A 20,784-nucleotide genomic window follows, 5' to 3' on the forward strand; every position below is an offset into this window, starting at 1 on the left:
ACAGCGCTCCTACTAATCAAACAAAATTCGGTTTACGAAATGTCTATTATATTACAAAGGGTAAATATATTTCTACGTATTATTCATATTATTCATTTTTATATTTTTTTCTATTTTCATGATATTGTCAAATATTAATTAATATAATATTGTTAGATATAGCAATATGTATAGTAACGTAAAAAAAGAGCTTTTGTTTTTGTAATAAATATTTTATTTAAATTATCAAATAACCATATTGGTCGCTGTTTTTCATGTTAGTTAAAAAATATATACAAAGGATATTTACAAGTAAATAAGTAAACATTCGTCGTTACATTCATTGAATAAGATGAAAAAATAAACATGTTATTTCAGTTCTCGTTGATGATTCATGATAACTTATACACTGAGAAATAAATAAGACATATATGTGTATATAATTTAAAAATATACTGTTATTGAACAGTATTAATTAAAAAATAATTTATGTGAGTGAGCTTGCATCATTGTTACATGCTTGTACACATTCAACATCTTTGCCAATGATTATTTTCCACTGATTCATTGATTTTTATACTTCAACAACTACATAGTATCTTATTTCTAAATAATATAATAGATAAATCATTTTCTTCCAATTATTTTTCAAATCACGTCAATGATAGAGTAATGTACCACGCTAACGATTAGAAAAATAATTAGCATCAAAATACCATTTGTAAATTAAGAGATGATTCTCTTAATATACATTTTGTTAATTATTAGTTACTTATTTTTATAATATGTATATATATATATATATATATATATATATATATATATATATATATATATATATATATATATATATATGATCTTTTGGAAGGCCAAATAACTATAGAAAATATTGTATATAAATATGAAGAAAAACACAAATGACAGGTTAAATCATTTAGGTTAGGATTTGTTTAAACATTTTGATAGCTATAAGCGTGTGAATGTAAACTCCACTTAAAGAATGAGATAAACTGAACAATCATATTTGTTGTATTCGTAAATTGGACATAATACTATAGCAATTTCTCTATTCCTTAATTATTTATGCTATCTTTCATTCTTCCTGAGCTGTCTTTGGTGTTTGTCCCACTGTACGTTATGATTCTTTTGTGCGTTTTGATATTTCATTCTTCAAGTATCCAAATTATTTTAAGTGAATATTTAAATCACTTTTAAAATCAATTCTATCAAATAATTTCATTTAAATTATAGGTTAGAGACTAGTTTCTTCTATGGAATCTGTTCTCTGAAGTTGTTTCCTTTCGTCAATACCTACGAAATATGTCGTAACGTATCCTTTTGGTTTAACCCACGTTTCACCACGTAAGTGACATTTAACACCTTGTTGTTCCAATACATTAGCAGTTTCAGCTGTTACCTATAACAGTGAATACTGTCATTAGATATACAATGTTATCCTTTGACACTTTTATGGGAATCAGAATTTCTTTATATCGAAATTATCATTTTACTAAAGTCTATAAACGCTAATCAGACCTGTATTTTGCCTGGCAATCCTGTAGTATCCATTCTTGATGCCATATTAACGGCGTCTCCCCAAATATCATAAAGAGGTTTATGTGCTCCAACAACACCAGCTGAAACCTCACCATGCGATATGCCAATTCTCAATCTACAGTTTTATAAAATTCATAACATTTTAATTCTGTATTTCTTTCTTTCTTTTTGTTTTTTCTTTTATATATAATAAACGATAGTTACGTACCTGTATGGTTTGGACGAAACAGATTCGGAATTTATTCTATCTAGGACTACCATCATCTGTGCTGCGAATTCGGCCATAACTTTAACCACGTTGTCACTAGAATTTTCGTCACTTTCTAAGCTATGCATAGAATCGCGACGATTAGATTCAAGGCCGCAAGCTGCCATGTATGTTGTTCCTAATGTATATATATACATACATACATACATATATTTTATAAGCTATAGTTTTTAAATGTTAATGATTTAAACGGTAAATAATAAATACCGTAAAAACGGTTTCGGGTACCTGCTATTTTTATTTTTTCAATACGACAAACGTAGTACGGCTCAAATAACAACTTATCGAATTTGCATATGATATCGTTCAGGTCTATAAGAATATTGCTTTCGTCGATCGATAGATCCGTTAAGGACGCAAACATAACGGCGACATTATGATGTGCACGATGATACGGTTCATTTCCTTCCGTTCTATCCATATTTAAGTAAAATTCCGCTGCAAACAGAAGCATTACTTTGCATCATATTTCATTAACATACCCTATCCAACAGTTATCGGATTTTTAACATGATAATAGAACATAGAAAAATATTCAATATATATTTATTAATATATAAACAATACATACCAACGTGTTCTGGTAAAATATTACGGAGTAATAATTTATTAGCATTTCTCGTGTGAAAAGCTTCGTCCTGCTCCAGCGTCAATTGTCGTTTCCATTGATAGTCTAATCTGCTCAAGTATTCTGCCTGAATAAAGTTTCATGTACGTAAGAACGAAGAGAAAAATTATATCACTTTTGAAAAGATGATAATCAATATATCGTAGATTATCTAAATCAGATTATTCACCTGACGATCAATAAGATGAAGCGAGAATGTGAGAAAGACAACGCTTAAAATGTGTGCCACTCTTGGTTCCAAATATGGATTCCATGTTTCGCCTGACTATCGAAAATATAAAGATTGCGTAAAAGGTAGTTTCGTTGAAATTATTTCTATGAACGATCGTTTTAACAACAATTTAAACGTTATCATTACCTGGAATATATTGCTGCGATATATCCAAACGTTCCATGCATAAAATATTACCATTACAATACCTATCAGTAACTTTAGAAAGTAATGCACTCTTAAGAAGAGGAAACTCGTAAGAATCGCCAAAGAGCAGGTTTCCGTCATTTGCTGAAGCAATGATAACATTTATAACACTAAACACTGTATTCCTTGTTAGATGCTTAGATATTTTAAAGAAATAATAAGTAATTTATATATAATTCTCGTTTACCTACTAAACAATCTTACCCAGGGTGTAGAAATACACTCAAGTTTAGCTGCCCCCACTTGTGCTATACTAGACGTTACGTTATCGCCCGCCAATTTGTCCACGTTTTGACATTCGAACTGAAAATGAAAAATGATAATCGAAATAAAATTATGTTAAAATGCGATCGATTTATTGACTAACTATACCTTCGAATACTTACAATCATATCAAACATAGCACACGTCGCTAACATTATGGTCATTACAAGATAGAGAATTATCCTGAGCAATGCGCTCCAAACAATCTGATCGTGAAAAAATGATTAATGATTTTAATAGTAAAACGTTGATGTTTGTAAATTTACCTTGACGCTCGTTTGATACAGGAAGCATATCAATTTGTTACGAGGATTCGGTACGTTTCCCTCATCGTGTGGATCTTTATAACGATTCCATGCGAAGTGCATCCAGGTAAGAGGCATTAGCGTTAGTAGAAACAACATGCTTATCGTATAACCGATGGCCGTCCCGGTATGCCACCTGTAAATACATCGACTGATATAAACTTACCATTACGTATATACATAAAATTCATAGGGTATTACTTTTCAGGAGGTAACGCACTCTGATAGCGTGATCGCTGTTACAAGTGATATAAGGCCCATGAAGAAAAGTACGAATACAGCGCATGCAACAAAAAATTTAAAAAGGGGATCTGGCTCGCGCAGAAACGGTATCTCCCAATTCCATTGTTTGTACGTGAGGAAAATAGGATTGATATGTTCCCATCTGGTCCATTGCCTGGAAACACGTTTGCTGTATTTTAAAGAATTATATAACAACGCGCGAATGTTAATCAATAAATTTATCAATTGTTATACTCACTGCCATTTGCTAAGCGGCATCTGCTTAATTGCATTTTCCATTTCCGCATCTGCAGCTTTAAGCATAAGATGATAGTCCCTCAAACAGGAATCCATGAAGTGAGTTCTGCGCCTGTAACTACCGGCAAATACATCTGCGTGATCACTAGTCGGTGAGGTCAATCGTCTCCGTGCACTTGACGATACACTTGGTCGTGCACTAGTCAAGAACTTGACGTAATGCTTATAGCCTGGTGCCGAAGTATCCGGTGTAATTACCGTCAAGGTGTTCTCGCTGTTCTGCAACAAAGTTCGCTTGTCAACGATACGAAACGTTCAAAAGAAGTTTCACCGAAGAGAAAGCCATTAACGCACAAGGATAAATCTTCGAAGAACTTCATTTGTTTAAATCCATCAAATTGTGCTAATAATGTCGATGAGAAAAAAAATTTAATTTGTTCAGATTCGACTCGAACCTCCGAAGAGGTTCCATAGAACAAAATATTCAATTTCTCTCCGATATTATCTCCATGATTAATGTATTTTTCTCGTCAAGAGAAAATTCATATCACTGAATAACACACACCTGCATTAACAATGTATCTGGCGGAACCGGTGTAATTAAGTAACTGCGAATGCCATATTTATTAAGAACTTCATCGTTCAATACTTCAACTGGTACGCAGTCGTATTCGGTGGCATTAATGAGATCCAATGTTTGTTGAGTAACATGAACCTTTCCAGGTTTACCGGTTTGTTCCATCTTATTCGCTATCACAACGTCTCGCGACCATACATCGTATTGCCACTTGTTCGCGCCTAAAATTCCGGATATTATATTCCCCGAGTGAACACCGATTCTCATGTTAACATCTACACCGCTCTCTCGACGAACCCTGGTTCTTACTTCTTTGATAATCCTTATCATATCGAGGCCTGCGGAATAATGCGGTACGATTACGTATTATTACATTGTATATCTGATTACTACGTTAATATTTTACTACTATTAACAAAAAGTCGTATTAATCACAATTTATAATATTAGTATTTATTACTTGGTAAATATATTTTAAAGCATGGATGTGTAATACCGATACATAATGATTATAAATTAAAGTTTCATTTAAAGAAGGTATAAGAGTATTGAACGAAAAATATAACAATGTGAAAACAATGTATGCATAATATACGTATTAATGTATAATTATGCAGTAATTATCAGGATTTCATGTATTTACCTAAATCGACGCAGTTTTTGGCGTGTTGCGAGTTTGGCGTGGGCACACCGCTGACACAATAATAGCAATCGCCCAAAAACTTTATCCGTAATACGTTATGCCTCTCAGATGCTTCGTCAAAACTACCAAACAAGTCGTTTAGAGTTTCGACTAGTTTTCGTACGGGTAACGAGAGAGTTAAGCCAGAAAAATTGACCACGTCGGCGTACAAAATGGAAACGTTATTGTGCGTTTCGACGCAGAGATCACTGAAAGAGAAATAATATCAAAAGATCAGTTTTTGTAACATAGACATTTTTTTTTCTTTTTTTACACGAAAAATTTTTATCGCAAAAATTACTTTCGTGTTGTTCCTTTCGGTGGTGCCTTTTTGTGCTCTTCCATAAATTTAAAAATATCCCGAAAGTCCTTCTTTATTCTTGCGGCTATGTGCTGGGGAAGAATACTCCGTGTAAGTTGTTCCTATAAAGAGAAGAAAGAAAGAAGAAGAAGAAGAAAAAGAAAGAGAAACACATTGTTCCGAAATCGATTTTGGTTCTGCATTATATTAAAATTGCTTTTCATCATCTTTTATACGATCTTTTTGTTTGACGGTTTGGTATCGATACAGTGTAGTCGAGCGAATGAATAAAGAGAGAAACATTGACTATTCATATTTAAACGTTTATATTCATAACAATACTGTAGATATCGTAGAGGAAAGGGGAAGCTTTTCATACGCTGTTATCATCAACACTAGGAAAAGAGAAACAAAGTTCGAACACACATTGTGTGTTCTCTAAATATCTACAGAAAAAATGTAAAAATAGATTATTATCTAAATATCCTACGGTTAAAATTTTAAACACGTATTTTTTCTTTTTTTCGAAATTCTCCAATTATTTCGATTAAATTTATTTTCGCGTGATAAATTTAAAATGCTTTAATATTTTTTCTTTTTTTTTCTTTTTTCTTTTTTTGAAATACTTCAAACATATTTGAGAAAATCCTGTAAGCAATACCTCTTGATCCTTTTCATAATTTAGCTTCAACGTTGTCTCGACGCATTTTCGACGATCGAGGAAAGATCGTCGTATGACGACCTCATTCATGAATCTAAAGTAAAGACCCAGGCCATTAACGCAAACGTAATATATGGCGTCGGTGGTTATCTGTAAAGAATAACGTTAACGCAATTAAGTTTTCATTAATGTAATGTATGTGAATATAATTTAAACAGATGTTGAAAGAAATCTCACTTTGCTAATGTAATCAGGTGTATTCCTATAAGTGATGAGGAACAGAGTAGCCAAGTAGCACATCGTCGCTGTAATGCCGAGCACGAAAGCGTGCAGATTTTCCGTTAGTGGTAGGAAGACGTAACATGCTAGTAGCGTGTGCGTTGCGTATGTAGGTCTAAAACAAGGAAAGAAGATCAGAATTTTCGAGAGACTTAGGTGAGAAATAGTCTATCGAATAATTTTGTCTTGCCGTCTAATCTAAAAAAAAAATAAAAAAATAAAAAAATAAGGGAAGGAAAAAAGAAATTTTTTTTACCGTATCGGTGCTATATCTTCGGTGTATGCAAGAGTATAATAGAGTGGTATCATAAGATCACCGATCACCAAGAGCGTGACTACCAAACACGAGAGCAAAACTGGCAAATACGTATTCTTCGCGATGATTTTTGATCTGAATGAGAGCGCTATCGTGGGACAAAGTAAGGCGCCTATTATACTGTGGACTATCACGTCTGGAAAGCATTCTTCGATGTTTACCTGAGACGAGAGAAATGAAAAAGGAGAATCGATAAAAAAAGGAGTTTGCAATTCTCGAAAGTGATATTAACAGATTAGTTATTAGATTAGATTATCTAGCACTTATTGTTAGATATAAGGCGTACCTGCATGTAGATATACTTACCATCATGATTAATACGAAACAATAGACAAATCCCAAAATTATTTCGACCAGTACGAAGAGCGAGAGGTAACCATATTGAAGTCTCCTTTGATAGCTGGTATAGAGTTTTTCCAAATTTTTGTATTTGAATTGTTTCTGAAAAGTAAAATGTCGCGATAAAATTCTATGCGACGGCAGTGATTTAAAATTACCGATAGGATTAGTACTGATAATTCTACTTAACGGAAGCTACAATTAGATTGACGAGTGTTGATTTTTGAATGAATCGACGAGTCTATTTATTGCTTTTTAAACTTGCGTAAAAAAATATACAAAAAACTCATTAATACGTTGTCTGGTTATCTATAACCCAAATATTTTCTTTCGTCCGAAAATATAAATTCTATAGGAAGACATACAGAAATAGGAATAACAAAAACTTTCTGCAAAAAAAAAAAAAGGAAAAAAAGAAAAACAGAAAGAAAGAAAGAAATAATTGTCCTTTTGCGTTTTTATCTGTCGAAATAGAAAAAGAAAAAAGAAAAATTGAAATTATGATAAATTCTCTATTATGATTTTGACGATTACGATTTTACAAGTTATAGTTAAATGCAATGAACATTTTTTTATCGATTGCGGTATAACATAGAAAAGATATAACTAACAGCTCGATCGTAATTACTATTTTACGATCTACTATATTAAAATTCTGATACTTCTCTTGTAATGAGACGGAATGATAGTCCAAAAAAAGTTACAGTTCGTTTTGTACGACGAGAAAAACTCGGTGAAATCGTTTCGGTTCTACCTAAACTCTCTCTCTCTCTCTCTCCCTTCCTCTCTCGTTCTTTCACTCTTACGTATAAATCTTTCCTGTTTCTTTTTTTATTATTTCATTAAAACATCCAAAGAAAAATAGTCATATTGGTAACACATAACGGCACTCGCGCATCGAAAGAAACGATTTGACATAGCAATTCTCTCGTTGTCTTCTCTTTCTCTCTCTCTCTCTTTCTCTTTCTATCTCTATTTTTTGTGTGTCCCTCGCAAAATCGAACGAGTATGTTAAGAAGTCCGCGAGATGCGTGATAGCGTGTAAGAATTTTACAAAAAACGAAAATGCGAATTTATCGTTCGAAAGTCGACAAATACCAATCGTTTTCAAACGTTTCTAACGAGTCACTTTGCTGGTTTTGTTTTCTTTTTTTTTCCTTTTTCCTTTTTCTTCTTTTTTTTTCTTTTCTTTTCTTTTTTTTCTCTTTTTTTTTCTTTCTTTCTTTTTTTCTCGTAGACGTAACGTAAACGAAACGAAAGCACACGAATAGGAGCGCGTTTCACGGAGCTCTGCCGGTCGAGCTTTCAACGAATATATATGCGAAAAGCTTCTCTGCGTTTCGCGCGTGCGTTTTCGTATAATTTGCTGCTACTTGCTGAGAGTCTCTCGACCCGCTGGATATTGATCTTCAATTTCAAATAGCTTCGAACCTCTCTCTTTCTCTTTCTCTCTCTCTCTCTCTCTCTCTCACTCTCTCTCTCTCTCTCGGTCTCTTTCTTTCTCCCTCCCTCACTCTTACTAACTCTCTATCTCTGGTTTCTCTCTTCAGCATCGTTTTTTTCGATCTTCCAAAATATAAAATCTTATATAAAAATAAAATGGCTTGTTTCTTTCATATTAATACGTATTATGATAAATAACAATTTCTAATCTTTAGCTGTTAGTGATATTTCTCTATAAGAAGGGAAGAAAAATTGAATGTAATATAATAAACTATATAATAAATCAATTGAAAATGTTCGTAGCTCTTAACTGCATGTATCTATGACTACTATCGATAATAATTGGAGTTGATAATATACTTTCGATTGTACATAACTTCTCTTTTGTATATGATTTTCCTTTTTGGTTTCTCCTTTTCTTCATATGTTTCTTTTTTCTTTTTTCCGTTTTCCTTTCTTTTTTTTCATAAAATTCGAAAACAATAAATATCGATCCGTAAGAAAGCAGCATGACGAGCAACGTGATTGATATAGATCGAAATATTTAAGAGAAAAAAGAAAAAGATATGAGGTGAAAGAAATAACCGATAAAAGGAAAAAAAATACATTAAATGGGATCACATTATCGTTGAATTTCATCCATCTATGATTGAATCGTTTGACGATCTATTTAAAAAAAAAAAGGCAACTTATCTCATGTTAACACTTCTCGAGACAATTAAATTCTACTGTAAAAAAAAAAAAAAAGAAAAATAGAAAAAGGAGAAGAAAAAAAATGTCCCTTTCCCGTTCTATCAACTAAGTCGGGTTGATAATGAAGAGGTAAGAAACGAAGAAGAAAAGGAAAAAAAAGAAAAATAAAAAAAGAGTACTGTAGTTGATCGTATATCATGTTGCGCTGATCGAGTTATCGAATGCGCGTCTACTGATACGCGAATCCGATAGGCGAAGTAAACAACGTGCGTGCGTGCGTGCGTGCGCGCGCTCGTGTCTTCTTCGAGAAGAAATTTTTTTTTGTGTTAAGCTCGATTACAAAAAGAAAAGAAAAGGGAGGCAAAAATGCGATATGACTTCCGGCTACCAGACGTATCCTCCATATGCGTGAACGTAACGTTCTTATTGGAGCAAGTAAACTGAGATATCTTGATTTCTTTTCGTTTATCGATTAAATGGTTAAGAAGAATCGATGTAAGCGATAAACGATCTATGGGTCAAACCGTGATTCAACCCCTCCTGGCGAATCAACTTCATTATTCATCGAAATGATATTTATATTATTATTACTAACGTTTAGCCGAAAAAGAAAAATAATATCGTATAGACGAATAGATGGAATAGATAAAAGAAAATCATGCCGGATGTAATTCAAGGCAATCGATTTTACTTCGAGCGATATTTTGTGTCATTAAATCGAAAACTGTTGATTATTAGAGTACTTGATATACGTAAATATTAACAAAATTATTTAATCAAGGACGGGGACGAGGAGTTAGGGAAGCGGTGGGGTCGGAGCCAGTTTCGACATCATACGCGTAACATTAAAATTCTCGTAATTCTTATCGCATTAAGAGAAAATATAAAAAGGTCGTCTCGAGAAGTGACTCGTAATCGAGAGGCAGTAAAAAATAGAAAAAAAAAAAAGAAGAAAAAACTTGTCGAATATCGATCCTATCGATCGTATTTTAAATCGGACTCACTCTTAAACTGGACCAAGTCCATTCGTCGAGGCTGTTGGGCGAGACGACACGGCCATCGTCTACATTTTGAAGGGAGGTCAAGGATGCTCGCGTGACCAGCTCCACGTCCATTTTATTATTCCTCGTATAGGCGCTCTTGCGATCAGCCGGAAGACGACGATAATAGTGAGATGGTGGTAGTGGTGGTAGAGGAGGAGAAGGAGGTGGAAGAGGTAGAGGAGGAGAAGAAAGAAGAGAAGGAGAAGAATAAGGAGAAAGTGGTGGAGGAGAAAAAGGAGGAGGGTGACGATGAGGAGTAGAAGGAAGAGGACGACGACGACGACGACGACGACGAGGATGACGATGATAATGACAATGACAATGACGACGACGACGACGACGACGACGACGACGAGGACGACGACGACGCCGATGACAACGGCGACGGCGTCGCGATTGCTCCATTCATCGCGTTTGAGTACCGCGAAGCAACTGATTCACCCCAGTTTTTGTCGAGCACCGAACCGATTGTCAAAGAGTTTATCACGATAACGGGAAATGGGCCACTCGAGGAGTTGCGCCCTTTTACCGGGGCTTTCAAGCTCCTCTACGCGTTAGAGCGAATGTATTGTTACGATAAAACTCTTTGGTAAAACACCTTTACAACCTCCGCAAATTAATTAATTTCCATTTTTTTCTTTTTCTTATCTCTTCTCTTCGATCGATCCTTTTACGTTCTATGTATCTTATAACTGTTGTTTTTTTTTTTTTTTAATTATTTTCCTTTCTTTCTTGTCTCGTTTCAAATTGTGCTTTACTACATTTATTTTTCTTTATCAGTCCAATTCATTAACATTTATAACTTATTTAACAAACAGATATATATTATGCGAAATTTGCATATCAGATCTTGATAGCGTATAATACGCACACTAAACCATTTCTTTATCTATTTGAATACAAACAGTTCGAAAAACAACAGTTTTTATTTATTTATTTATTTATTTTTCTTTTTTTTTCTCGCGAATATCATCAAAATGCACTTTGTTAATATTTCCTTTCAGAGGATGTTTTATAGTAGTTCTCCGCACAGTCTCAACGTATTAATTCACAGCGAATACTTTGAAAGTCACTAAAAAAAACTTTTATTTTTCACGGAAGACAACGTTTCGTACTTTCTCACATTCCTCGCCTCAAATATGAATCAAGGTGGAAAATATATACATATATATATATATATTTTTTTTTCTCAATATCTTCCTTTTCCTTTTTCTTCCTTTTGATCACTTTCGAACGAGTCTTATCGGTGTCCTTCTATCTCGACGAAAGTCACACTTTCTCCCCGAGCATTCTCGCTTCTGCAATTCGCATTACGTGCGTGTCTCCTTCCGACATGATTGTTTCATTTGATTTCGTATTCCGTATCTTCACCGCATATTTCATCAGACGTACATAAAGTTCATTTCGTATTTTAACTAAGCACCTATATGAGCTTTATACGTATGAAGTACGTGTCTTCGAAGAAAAATAATTAATCGTCGAAGCAAACAGAATCGAAAATCAAATTGATTCTTTCTTCCAAATACGGTTTACGTCTATCTATATATATATATATATATATATGTATGTAGTAAAGATATATATAATAGATGTGTGATTAAAACATTCGAAAAATGACACGATTACTTTACTAAGCTTTCGATCAATGCGGACATCCTTATTACATCCTGTTCGCGTTCCTCCTTCGTATACGGACGATAGAATACGAATAATTCTATCCGGTACCTTTCCGGTCCCCTTTTACATGCCAAAAGTGGACTTTCTATTTGGCTGAAAAAAAGAAATATGGATCGTTCTCTATTCGAACGTAACTATTTTATATATACCGAGATAGATAAATATGTTTCCACCGAGTCTATTTGCGTGTCATATAAATGAAGAAAAAACGAGAATAGGTAAATATATAGTATAGGAAGAAAAGAAAAGCGTATGTGTGCATATATATAAATCTGTTCGAGGTAACATACATATGATAGATGTAGGTACTTATTATCATCGGCTTCGATACGTTTATCGTAGCCTCGAAGAAACGTTAGAAAAATGCTAATTAATCGTGTTAGGATTAAACGGTCAAAGTACGAGTTGGATTTTCAAAGGATCGATCGCGATTCCTTGGCGTTCCTCTTCTCTATGACAAAGTGGTACGTGTTGCATTAGTTTTGCCGTGCGCCGATTGGTAGAATCGTAAGTTGCGAACGTCAATGGAAAAAACAAAAAAAAAAAAAAAGAAAAGAAAGAAAATGACAATAAAGAAACTATTTATTTATCCAACATATAGATTAAAAATTGGTCTATATCACACCGACGCGTTCATCACTATTGTTCTCGTTTTTTCTTTAGAAATTTATTATTAATTAATTAAAGTTTTTATTTTACGAGAAACGATTGATCGATGACACGATCCTTCTCTGTAATCTTTTTAAATCGAATAAATTGTACGATGTGAAGAAATTGTACTAACCGGAATGACGATGATCGACGAACGATGCCGCCGAAACGCAATCGAACACCGTCGCGTGGCGTTCCGGACTATCCCGAACAGTCGACTAAGCGTTCTCATCGAAACGAAACTTTCCATTGGAATATGTGCTAGCTCGATATCTTGTTAGAGCGGTGGCCTCTACTAGTCCGACAGGTGTGAACCGAAGGAACGCCCCCGGCTAACGGGGTCTGATAATTGTATGTACGTAGTCCGTCGATTCTTTTAGAAATTAGAAGTGAACGCACCTTCTCTTTTTCTCTATCATTTCAATCATCAATTATATTGTCACACTTGAATTTCCTTTTATTATTCTTTTTTTCTTACTCGTATCCAATCGTTTTCTATTTTCATATTTATTAAATAATTCATTCTTTTCGGATCGAAAAGAAATTATTTCTTTATTAATTCGTTTCTTTATTAATTCTCAATTAGAAAAAATGTTTGCGTTTAAAATGTAAACCCAAAACGTTTTAGATTTGCATAATATATTCCATATTTCTTTTTTTTTTCTCTTCGTATAATTCAATACGTACAAGATTTATGACGACTTTGACATTTAATGGACGTAATATGTACTTTTGTCAAGACTCTTCCGATGGTAATAAATTAGATTTTAAAATCGAAAACGCCTGTATATCGCTTTACAAAACATTAATGACATTATTTTTTAGAACTTATTTCTTTCCATTTCTTTTTTTTTTTTTTAACGATCTTCCAAACATTTAGAAACTACATGATACGATTATAGACCATATCGTAGTTATCACATCGTTTGTATCCTATTATAACGATAATTAAAATAATAATAATAAATAATCGTGATGACGACAGTCTAGAAATTTTTCCTTCCTGTATATTTTTTCCTTCGTAAAAAGATTAATCACAAATTATGGTATTAAATTTCTCTTATAATTTTCTTTTCTTTCTTTTTTTTTTTTGTTTTTGTAAACAGAACGTAATTTTCGTCGAAATATATTATATAAATGTTTGCAATATTATTTGAGTAACGTAAAAGAAAGGAAAATTTGGTCTGTTCAATTTAAAAAAAATCGACTAACGTACGTTGCTTCTTGTCCTTCCTCTCCTCGTTATATTTCCCATCGTCCTCGACATACACCTACGACGCGACGTCTTTTTCATTCGAGTCATGCCGGAATTTTCAAGGACGCGCTGCTCGCCGCGATGACTAATCTCATCGACGAACAACTCCGATATCGATTCAATTGATACGATATGATGAAGTTTTTCATTATTTCTTTCTTCTTTTTATTTTGTCCCCTCTCTCTCTCTCTCTCTCTCTTTCTCTAGAAACGATGAACGTTCTATATTATTTCTTAGAACGATGCTTTGAAAATTTTTTTCTCAATCATCGCGATACGACACGATCGATTATCCTTGTCGGTAAGGTAGGAATCCTTTTTAACATACAGATCGTCCTTCAATACTTTTCGTTCTCGATCTAAAGATCGAACATATATATGTTCTTTCCATTTATTTACTTTCACTGCAAACTCGTATGATTAATGAACGTAATTGTGATGAAATTTATTTAACAAGTACGCAAATAACACACGATATCGAACACTTATTTATGAGCTTTTTCGTTAACGTCAAAGGCGAATGATCTCGGTATGACTTGGAAGAATCAACTGAATAGGAGAACGGGTTATCTCTCTCTGATGATAAAAAATCGATAGCATCTCAAAATCGTGTATGTATATGTCCACGGAGATATGTGTAATATATATATATATATATAGATAATCGTATACAAATATGATTCATTTTGAAGTAATCGTGTGAATAATTTCTTCAAGTCGAATATTATGAAATCTTGTATGAAAACGGACAATTAAATTTATAACAAGCACCCAATCTAACGTCTTTATTCGTCGAATTATACATTTACGAGTATTATGTGTACGTGTGTCTGTCTATGTGTGTGTATTTATACGTTTATGCATTATAGAGTACTGCTCTCTTTATTGAATACGTTTTGATTATAGACAAATATAATGCAAAATTTATCGTAATAACGCCTCTAACGTTCCTGCTCTCCCAATATACGTTTATTGAATTGTTTCATTTGATTCATTTTATAATGTAAATTTTATCTTAGAATAATAGCACCTTTACTTCGGAAGATAGAAAAACAAATAAACGACGTTACTCGATGCCGAAATTTCATTTGACAGATATAATATAATATTTCTCTTTAAGATACAAAATATTTCAATGTTATTCTCTATATTTTATCGACAATACAATAGCAACTCGTGGACTTAAAAAAGGGAAAAAAAGAAAAAGAAAGAAAAGAAAGAAAAAAGAAAAGCTATATTACTATTATTGTAAAATCTGGCCATATTCGCTTTACGATTGTTCTAATAATAAATTTATAAGATGATTAAGTTACTATGATCGTAAATGTAAATTGAAAAGATTTGTAAACATTGCGTCTAAGTTTTAAAACGATACTAATTTGCGAAAACAAAATGTGTATTTCGTGCATAATGCCTTAAGTTTATGTTAATCAAGTGAAGATTTGAATGTAATTGAAATATAACTTAGGAAAACATCTGTTGAATATTTGTAGCTATCTCTGGTGGTAATTCGGTGTAGACAGAATTCCAATCATTCGGGAAATCTCGTTGGGAAGATCGTACAAATTCCATTACAAGGCTTTTTGCTTCTGTTTTAAGAAAAAATAACGATAATAATTAATAACAAGTAATAATATTAGAGTTATGTGAATTCCATTTATCAATATATATATATATATATATATGTGTGTGTGTGTGTGTGTGTGTGTGTGTGTGTGTGTGTGTGTGTATGCATGACTATTATATAATAATATTAATAAATTATTATTTATTAATATAATAAGTTATTAAAATGTACCATCGTCGGTAGTCTTTCCTTCTTGGAGCACGCTGATTGCAACTTGAAGTAATGGACGCATGTGAGGTTGTAATATGTTATGACCGGCCTGATATAAGGTTAAAATACTTCTAAAGACAGCCTTATTTTCTTGAAAATCTTCTTTCAATGGTAATTGACTGACGAACACCGGAAAAACTTGGTCCAATGGCAAAATTCCATAATTCACAATAATCAATCGTGCTATTGCACCTACAACGTTATCTCGAGCACCTACGTGCGACTCTTTAGCAATAGCGCTTGATAACACTTGTAAAATGTCAGGATAGTGGCTATGATATTGATAATGAAGGAATATTATATATATATATATATATAAACATACAGATATATAATGATATAATATAGTTAAAATGTAAAGAACGAAGTTTATTAAAATATATTAAAAGGATACGAATAAACAGCATCTTTACCATGGAAGGCAAGTTCACCGATTCCAAATATTGCATTATTACGGACATCAGCATTAGAGTCATTAGTAAACTTCAAGAATGTAGGAAGAAGTTGCGGTACAAAGGCGGTTACAGCATGTTCAAGTCCAGAAAAACATTCGGAAATCATACCAACTGCAAAAGATCTTTGCGCATCGGATTTATTTTTTTTCTATAGAAAAAGAGAAATTAAATTGTATTAAAAATTAATAAAAAATAATAACAAAACATGCAGCAGAGACTCACCGATCTTTCTATAAGCATTGGTAAGACTACTTGAAAGTAAAGAGCAAAGTCTTCAGAAGAAATGGCTTTTCCAAGATTCGAAAGTACATCACCTGCACATTCGACTAACAGTTCGTCTTGTTCTGCCTCGATCTCTACGCCCTCTCCTTCTTCTTGATCTTGACATTTAGTCTTACCTTTAAAAATAAAAATCATAAGAATGACATCGCATTATAATTCTAAAGGCAACATTACAAGACATTACATTTATAAAATTCACTATACCTGACATAATATCCGTTATGCAATTCATAATAGCATATTTATGACCTTCGCCAATAACAACATCAGATTTTATTTCTTTAAGCAGCTCCGAATATGCATCCAATCCACACATGGCTACTGTTCTCTCATCATCTAATCTTATCAATTCAGATAGTTTTGGAACAAAAACTGACAGAGCCTTAAATAGTGACTCTCTCCCTTCATTAGAATTAATCTTGGAGAAGTTAATACAAAACTGCAACAAAGCCTCTATAGCTGCCTTTCGAATATCTTCTTGAGGATAATTAATTAATTTAAAGACCTCTTCGAATGATTTCTCAAGATATGGCAAAAATGCTTCTCTATAGCAAAAGAAATTTCAAAATCTCTTGAAATGTCACGTTTTTCAAAATTTGTCAAATATAATATATAATACATTTCAGTTATTAAATAGATATAAGAATTAAGCAAGTTTACAAAGCAATTTATCAATATAAAGTATCAAAATCTTACTCCGTATATTGTGCAATCTCTTTGAGTGCCACGATTGCCTCTTCTTTTTCTTCAATATAAGCATTTTCTACACTATAACCTGCCACATCGTCGTCATCCCCATCTTCTTCATTGTCCGTGTTTTCTATATCTTCTTCATCATCATTCTCATCGCTAAGATCCTCATATATCGGAAAAGCAGTTGTTTCATCTTCTTTAAAGTGAGGCTGCGAAAAGCATACGATACTTGACGATAGATTTAAACATTGATGCATACATTAAAATATACTTACCACTATACCTTCAGAACTTTGTATACTGTTTATTGCATATTCGACAATTTGAGGCAATGCCATAGCTATTTCTTTCTTCATAACTGTGCTAATCGAAGCAAATAAGCCGTAAATGGATTTTCGCAAATCTGGGTCTTCGGTTTCCTTCAATAATTTCAATCCAAATTCAAGAGATCTAGTAGCGAGAGGTGCAAAATGCTCATCCCCTATCGTTCTAGCAATTACTCCAAGAGTATCTGTAATTTAAATAATACGTGCTACATATTATATTATAATATCTGCAATAATTTGATATCATACATCATAAAGCTTTACGTAATATGACTTTTAAACCAACCAACGGCTTGAATTTGAAGACACATAGTTTCGTTTGTTTGTTTTTCCGTAAGGTAACCGTTAAGAATAGAAATAATTTTTTCAAAATAAGGCAACATGTGTTCCTTACTAGCATAGGCTGCTGAGCCAATGGCACTAAGTGATAATTCTTTTACGTGGACCGAAGTTTCTGCGCTTAAAATTTCAAAAAGTCTTTCCATCAAAGTAGGTAAATATGGTAACAAACTTTCATTTAAATTTTCACAGAACATTTCAAGAGCGTAAAACATTCGATCGATCGACGGCGGTTCTTTTTTCTCTTGTCTGATGAGGGCACATACTTGACCAAAATATTCGAACAATACAGGTAATAGTTCAGATGAATACTGGGATATATCTGGTTGTAAATGTTCGGAAAATTGTCCGAGAGCAAAAAGAGCAGCATTTCGTACGACAGGTGCAGGATCGGTTATTCCTTGACAAATGCAACGCAAAAAAGATTCTAAATACTTGGTACGAATGTGCTCGGAACAACCTTCAGCAAGTACCGCCATAACTAAATGTGATGATTTCTTTGCATAAATATCAGAACCTTGAAGACTTGGTTCAATGTGCTTCAACTATAAGAGAATAAAAATATGAACATTTTTATTTGTAATCCTTATACTTGTATTAAGATTTTGTATTAAATAATTGCATATTCATACCAAATGTGGAATTAGTTTTTCAGGAGGCAAATGCAATGCTAATGTATCTAATGTTTGAGTTGCACAAGTAATAGGTGTATTATCTTCATTTTCTCCGCTAAAGTAGACTTCCTCGTTATCATCATCAGGACGAGATGACATAAGTGTAAACAATGTATCTATAAATAAATGTATTAGTTTATGATATAAAAGGAAAAAGTTGGATATATAAATATATATATATATATGGATCCGTTCCTACCAATAATTGGTTCGACCAATTTGTGTTTAACAAGGGCCTTTTTTTTAGTTCTTGCAAGCCAGCCAATAAAGCTGATTGCTTTAACTCGAAGAGGGTCTGATGAAGATTTGTTACTGGCAATAGCGAGGCACATATTAATAAGTGGCTTTACATGTGGTGCTATTACGCTAATTTCATTTTCGCATAACTCATCTAATAATTCAAAACATGTCGTAGCTTTATCTTCGTCAACTGCTGCTAAAGCTTGTATCGTTGCCATTACCTGTGGCATCATACGTTGATAGGCATTTATCATCTAAAAGCACAATTAATTATCAACTATGGTTACAAATTCAAATGTCTATGTAATAATAATAATAATGTATAAAATAACATATAAATCTATTTTGTACGTACATTCTGATTACCTTCAACCAAAGGAATTAAATTTTGTAATGTTTGTATGACATAGTATGCAATAGGATTTCCTAAATCTTGAAGATTACTTAGCGTTTGAGAAAGAAGAATGACAACTGATTCTGCATAAACGAAATATGCACTTGGTGCTATCTCTGTCATAGTTGCCAATGTATACATACCTAACTGTAATTAAATATCTTTTATCAATAAAACAAGTTTATTAAACACCAAGTTCATCAAACACCAAGAAAATGATAATTACCTCTTTGTCAAATGAATTCTCACTTGTAACTAATTGCTGTACAAACCGCAAAACTTCTGGCCAATCGTTATTAGGTAGTTCATGTTTAACTATGATACCTATTAATTGAACTATAGCATTTTTTACGAATTTTTCTGGTTCATTACATAGTGCCTAAATAAAAGAGTAATTGAGAATTGAACAAATATTCTATTAACTTGATTAAATATGGAATATAATTTTTAATTAAAAATAACGATATATACTTACTGGTAGGATCATTCCTTTGAAGTCAGTACGTATATTCTCTGGTAATTCTGTCCAATGTTTTCCTTTGTTATAACGCTTTCGAAGTAAAACTGCTGCATATTGCCTGATCTAAAGATATTTGTTGTATATAATATTTGTCAACTTCAATAAATATGCTAATATATTTAAGATAAACAAAAGTACAATATTACATACTTGTGGGTTTGCAGAAGATACAACGAGTTGGCATAAAGCAGGCGTACTTTCAGGTTTCTTGAATGCTTTTCGAAGTTCTGCAGTGCCCTATATATAAGAAATTTAAGGTACATGAAATAGATACTTTATGTTACCAACATTCCTTAGGATGACTTATAGGTTATATAACCTTTTCCGAGTACAATTATTTTCAATTTCAGGAAATACTTTACAAGAATACTTACATAGATATTTATTAAAATATATAATTTATAGTTACTAGAGAGAAAAGGTTAAGTACATTCAATTTTTTTTTTTCTGATAAAATCATACAACTTTCACCTTGCAAAACTTTTTTTATATAAGAAGAAAAATGTATTTTAAAACAAATAATTAATATCAATATATGATTAATCTTAGAAAATTACCATACTTAGAAATTAACACGTGTTTTTACAGTGTTTTTAGATATATTAAAATTAATTGACATCTTGTCAATTGATATATTCATACCTCTTGTATAGTAGCATTATCGGCTACGAGAAGCTTCAATAGTATTTGCTCCATTAGCAAATATCAACGTAACAGTAAAAAGATTCTTTTGACAAAAATTAGTAATGAAAAGCACGGATTTATCGCTACCGCTAAAACGATTCGTTAATAATGTCCGCACGGCGCTCTTCGTGCACATGCGCAATGCGGACCAATCATGTCCAAGGAGAGTACTTACCTTTAATATAATTTCCAGTTGATATCGATGTAATTTTAATCGAAGGATTATGTGTTGCATTTGCATACGTACATGTTATCATACAAGGAACTTAAATAAAAGGACTTTCATTATTTTTTTTTTATTTTGCTAACTAACTTTTATAACAAGTCGATGAACTTAAAATTACGTTTTCTTTAAAACTGCGTGCCTGTATAATGTAAATCACATGAAGGATGTAATTTGATTTCGTCTAAGAGTACCACATCATCGAGATCAGTTTATTATTTTAGAGCGATCTCTCTCTCTCTCTCTCTCTCTCTCTCTTTCTCATCAACTAATCTCCTCACATCTCTCTCTCTCTCTCTCTC

At 32.7% G+C, this 20,784-nt stretch overlaps 3 protein-coding genes across 5 annotated transcripts in view; 1 reads left to right on the forward strand and 2 right to left on the reverse strand.

Annotated features, from left to right (window-relative positions):
- The window catches only part of LOC124956562, a 112,458-nt gene that overhangs the window by 57,301 nt on the left and 34,373 nt on the right, over positions 1 to 20,784 (forward strand). The window lies entirely within an intron of this gene.
- LOC124956557 (adenylate cyclase type 2-like) lies at positions 412 to 13,911 on the reverse strand. 3 transcript variants are annotated; one of them, XM_047512521.1, is made up of 20 exons: positions 13,778 to 13,911; positions 7,022 to 7,156; positions 6,656 to 6,876; positions 6,358 to 6,514; positions 6,121 to 6,270; positions 5,460 to 5,581; positions 5,120 to 5,367; positions 4,465 to 4,814; positions 3,901 to 4,178; positions 3,640 to 3,831; positions 3,381 to 3,555; positions 3,237 to 3,320; positions 3,038 to 3,153; positions 2,791 to 2,960; positions 2,602 to 2,693; positions 2,376 to 2,499; positions 2,033 to 2,242; positions 1,745 to 1,922; positions 1,516 to 1,651; positions 412 to 1,396 (listed from the first exon to the last, which is right to left on the reverse strand). In XM_047512521.1, exons 1-20 carry the CDS (start codon positions 13,862 to 13,864, stop codon positions 1,232 to 1,234), a joined length of 3,390 nt encoding a protein of 1,129 aa, XP_047368477.1. In that variant the 5' UTR covers positions 13,865 to 13,911; the 3' UTR covers positions 412 to 1,231. The 3 variants fall into 3 exon arrangements, with proteins under 3 accessions (XP_047368477.1, XP_047368476.1, XP_047368478.1); XM_047512520.1 differs by lacking the exon at positions 13,778 to 13,911 and adding an exon at positions 10,195 to 10,638; XM_047512522.1 differs by lacking the exon at positions 13,778 to 13,911 and adding an exon at positions 8,153 to 8,561.
- On the reverse strand, positions 10,195 to 20,381 carry LOC124956558 (importin-4-like). The gene is made up of 16 exons (XM_047512523.1): positions 20,218 to 20,381; positions 19,726 to 19,812; positions 19,531 to 19,638; positions 19,282 to 19,434; positions 19,017 to 19,202; positions 18,621 to 18,915; positions 18,380 to 18,537; positions 17,695 to 18,292; positions 17,358 to 17,593; positions 17,086 to 17,291; positions 16,594 to 16,934; positions 16,330 to 16,505; positions 16,047 to 16,255; positions 15,614 to 15,924; positions 12,695 to 15,404; positions 10,195 to 12,003 (listed from the first exon to the last, which is right to left on the reverse strand). Exons 1-15 carry the CDS (start codon positions 20,269 to 20,271, stop codon positions 15,280 to 15,282), a joined length of 3,243 nt encoding a protein of 1,080 aa, XP_047368479.1. The 5' UTR covers positions 20,272 to 20,381; the 3' UTR covers positions 10,195 to 12,003; positions 12,695 to 15,279.

This window comes from Vespa velutina, chromosome 22, assembly GCF_912470025.1.
Source record: "Vespa velutina chromosome 22, iVesVel2.1, whole genome shotgun sequence".
NCBI lineage: Eukaryota > Metazoa > Arthropoda > Insecta > Hymenoptera > Vespidae > Vespa > Vespa velutina.

Coding starts and splice junctions, on each gene's coding strand:
- LOC124956557 (XM_047512520.1), bottom strand. CDS start 10,638: ATGGAGCAATCGCGACGCCGTCGCCGTTGTCATCGGCGTCGTCGTCGT. Junction 3,321..3,380: donor TGTATCAAACGAGCGTCAAG/GTAAATTTACAA, acceptor TTTCACGATCAG/ATTGTTTGGAGCGCATTGCT. Junction 2,500..2,601: donor TTCATCTTATTGATCGTCAG/GTGAATAATCTG, acceptor AACTTTATTCAG/GCAGAATACTTGAGCAGATT.
- LOC124956558 (XM_047512523.1), bottom strand. CDS start 20,271: ATGGAGCAAATACTATTGAAGCTTCTCGTAGCCGATAATGCTACTATA. Junction 19,813..20,217: donor ATAATGCTACTATACAAGAG/GTATGAATATAT, acceptor TCTTATATATAG/GGCACTGCAGAACTTCGAAA. Junction 16,935..17,085: donor GAGATTGCACAATATACGGA/GTAAGATTTTGA, acceptor CTTTTGCTATAG/AGAAGCATTTTTGCCATATC.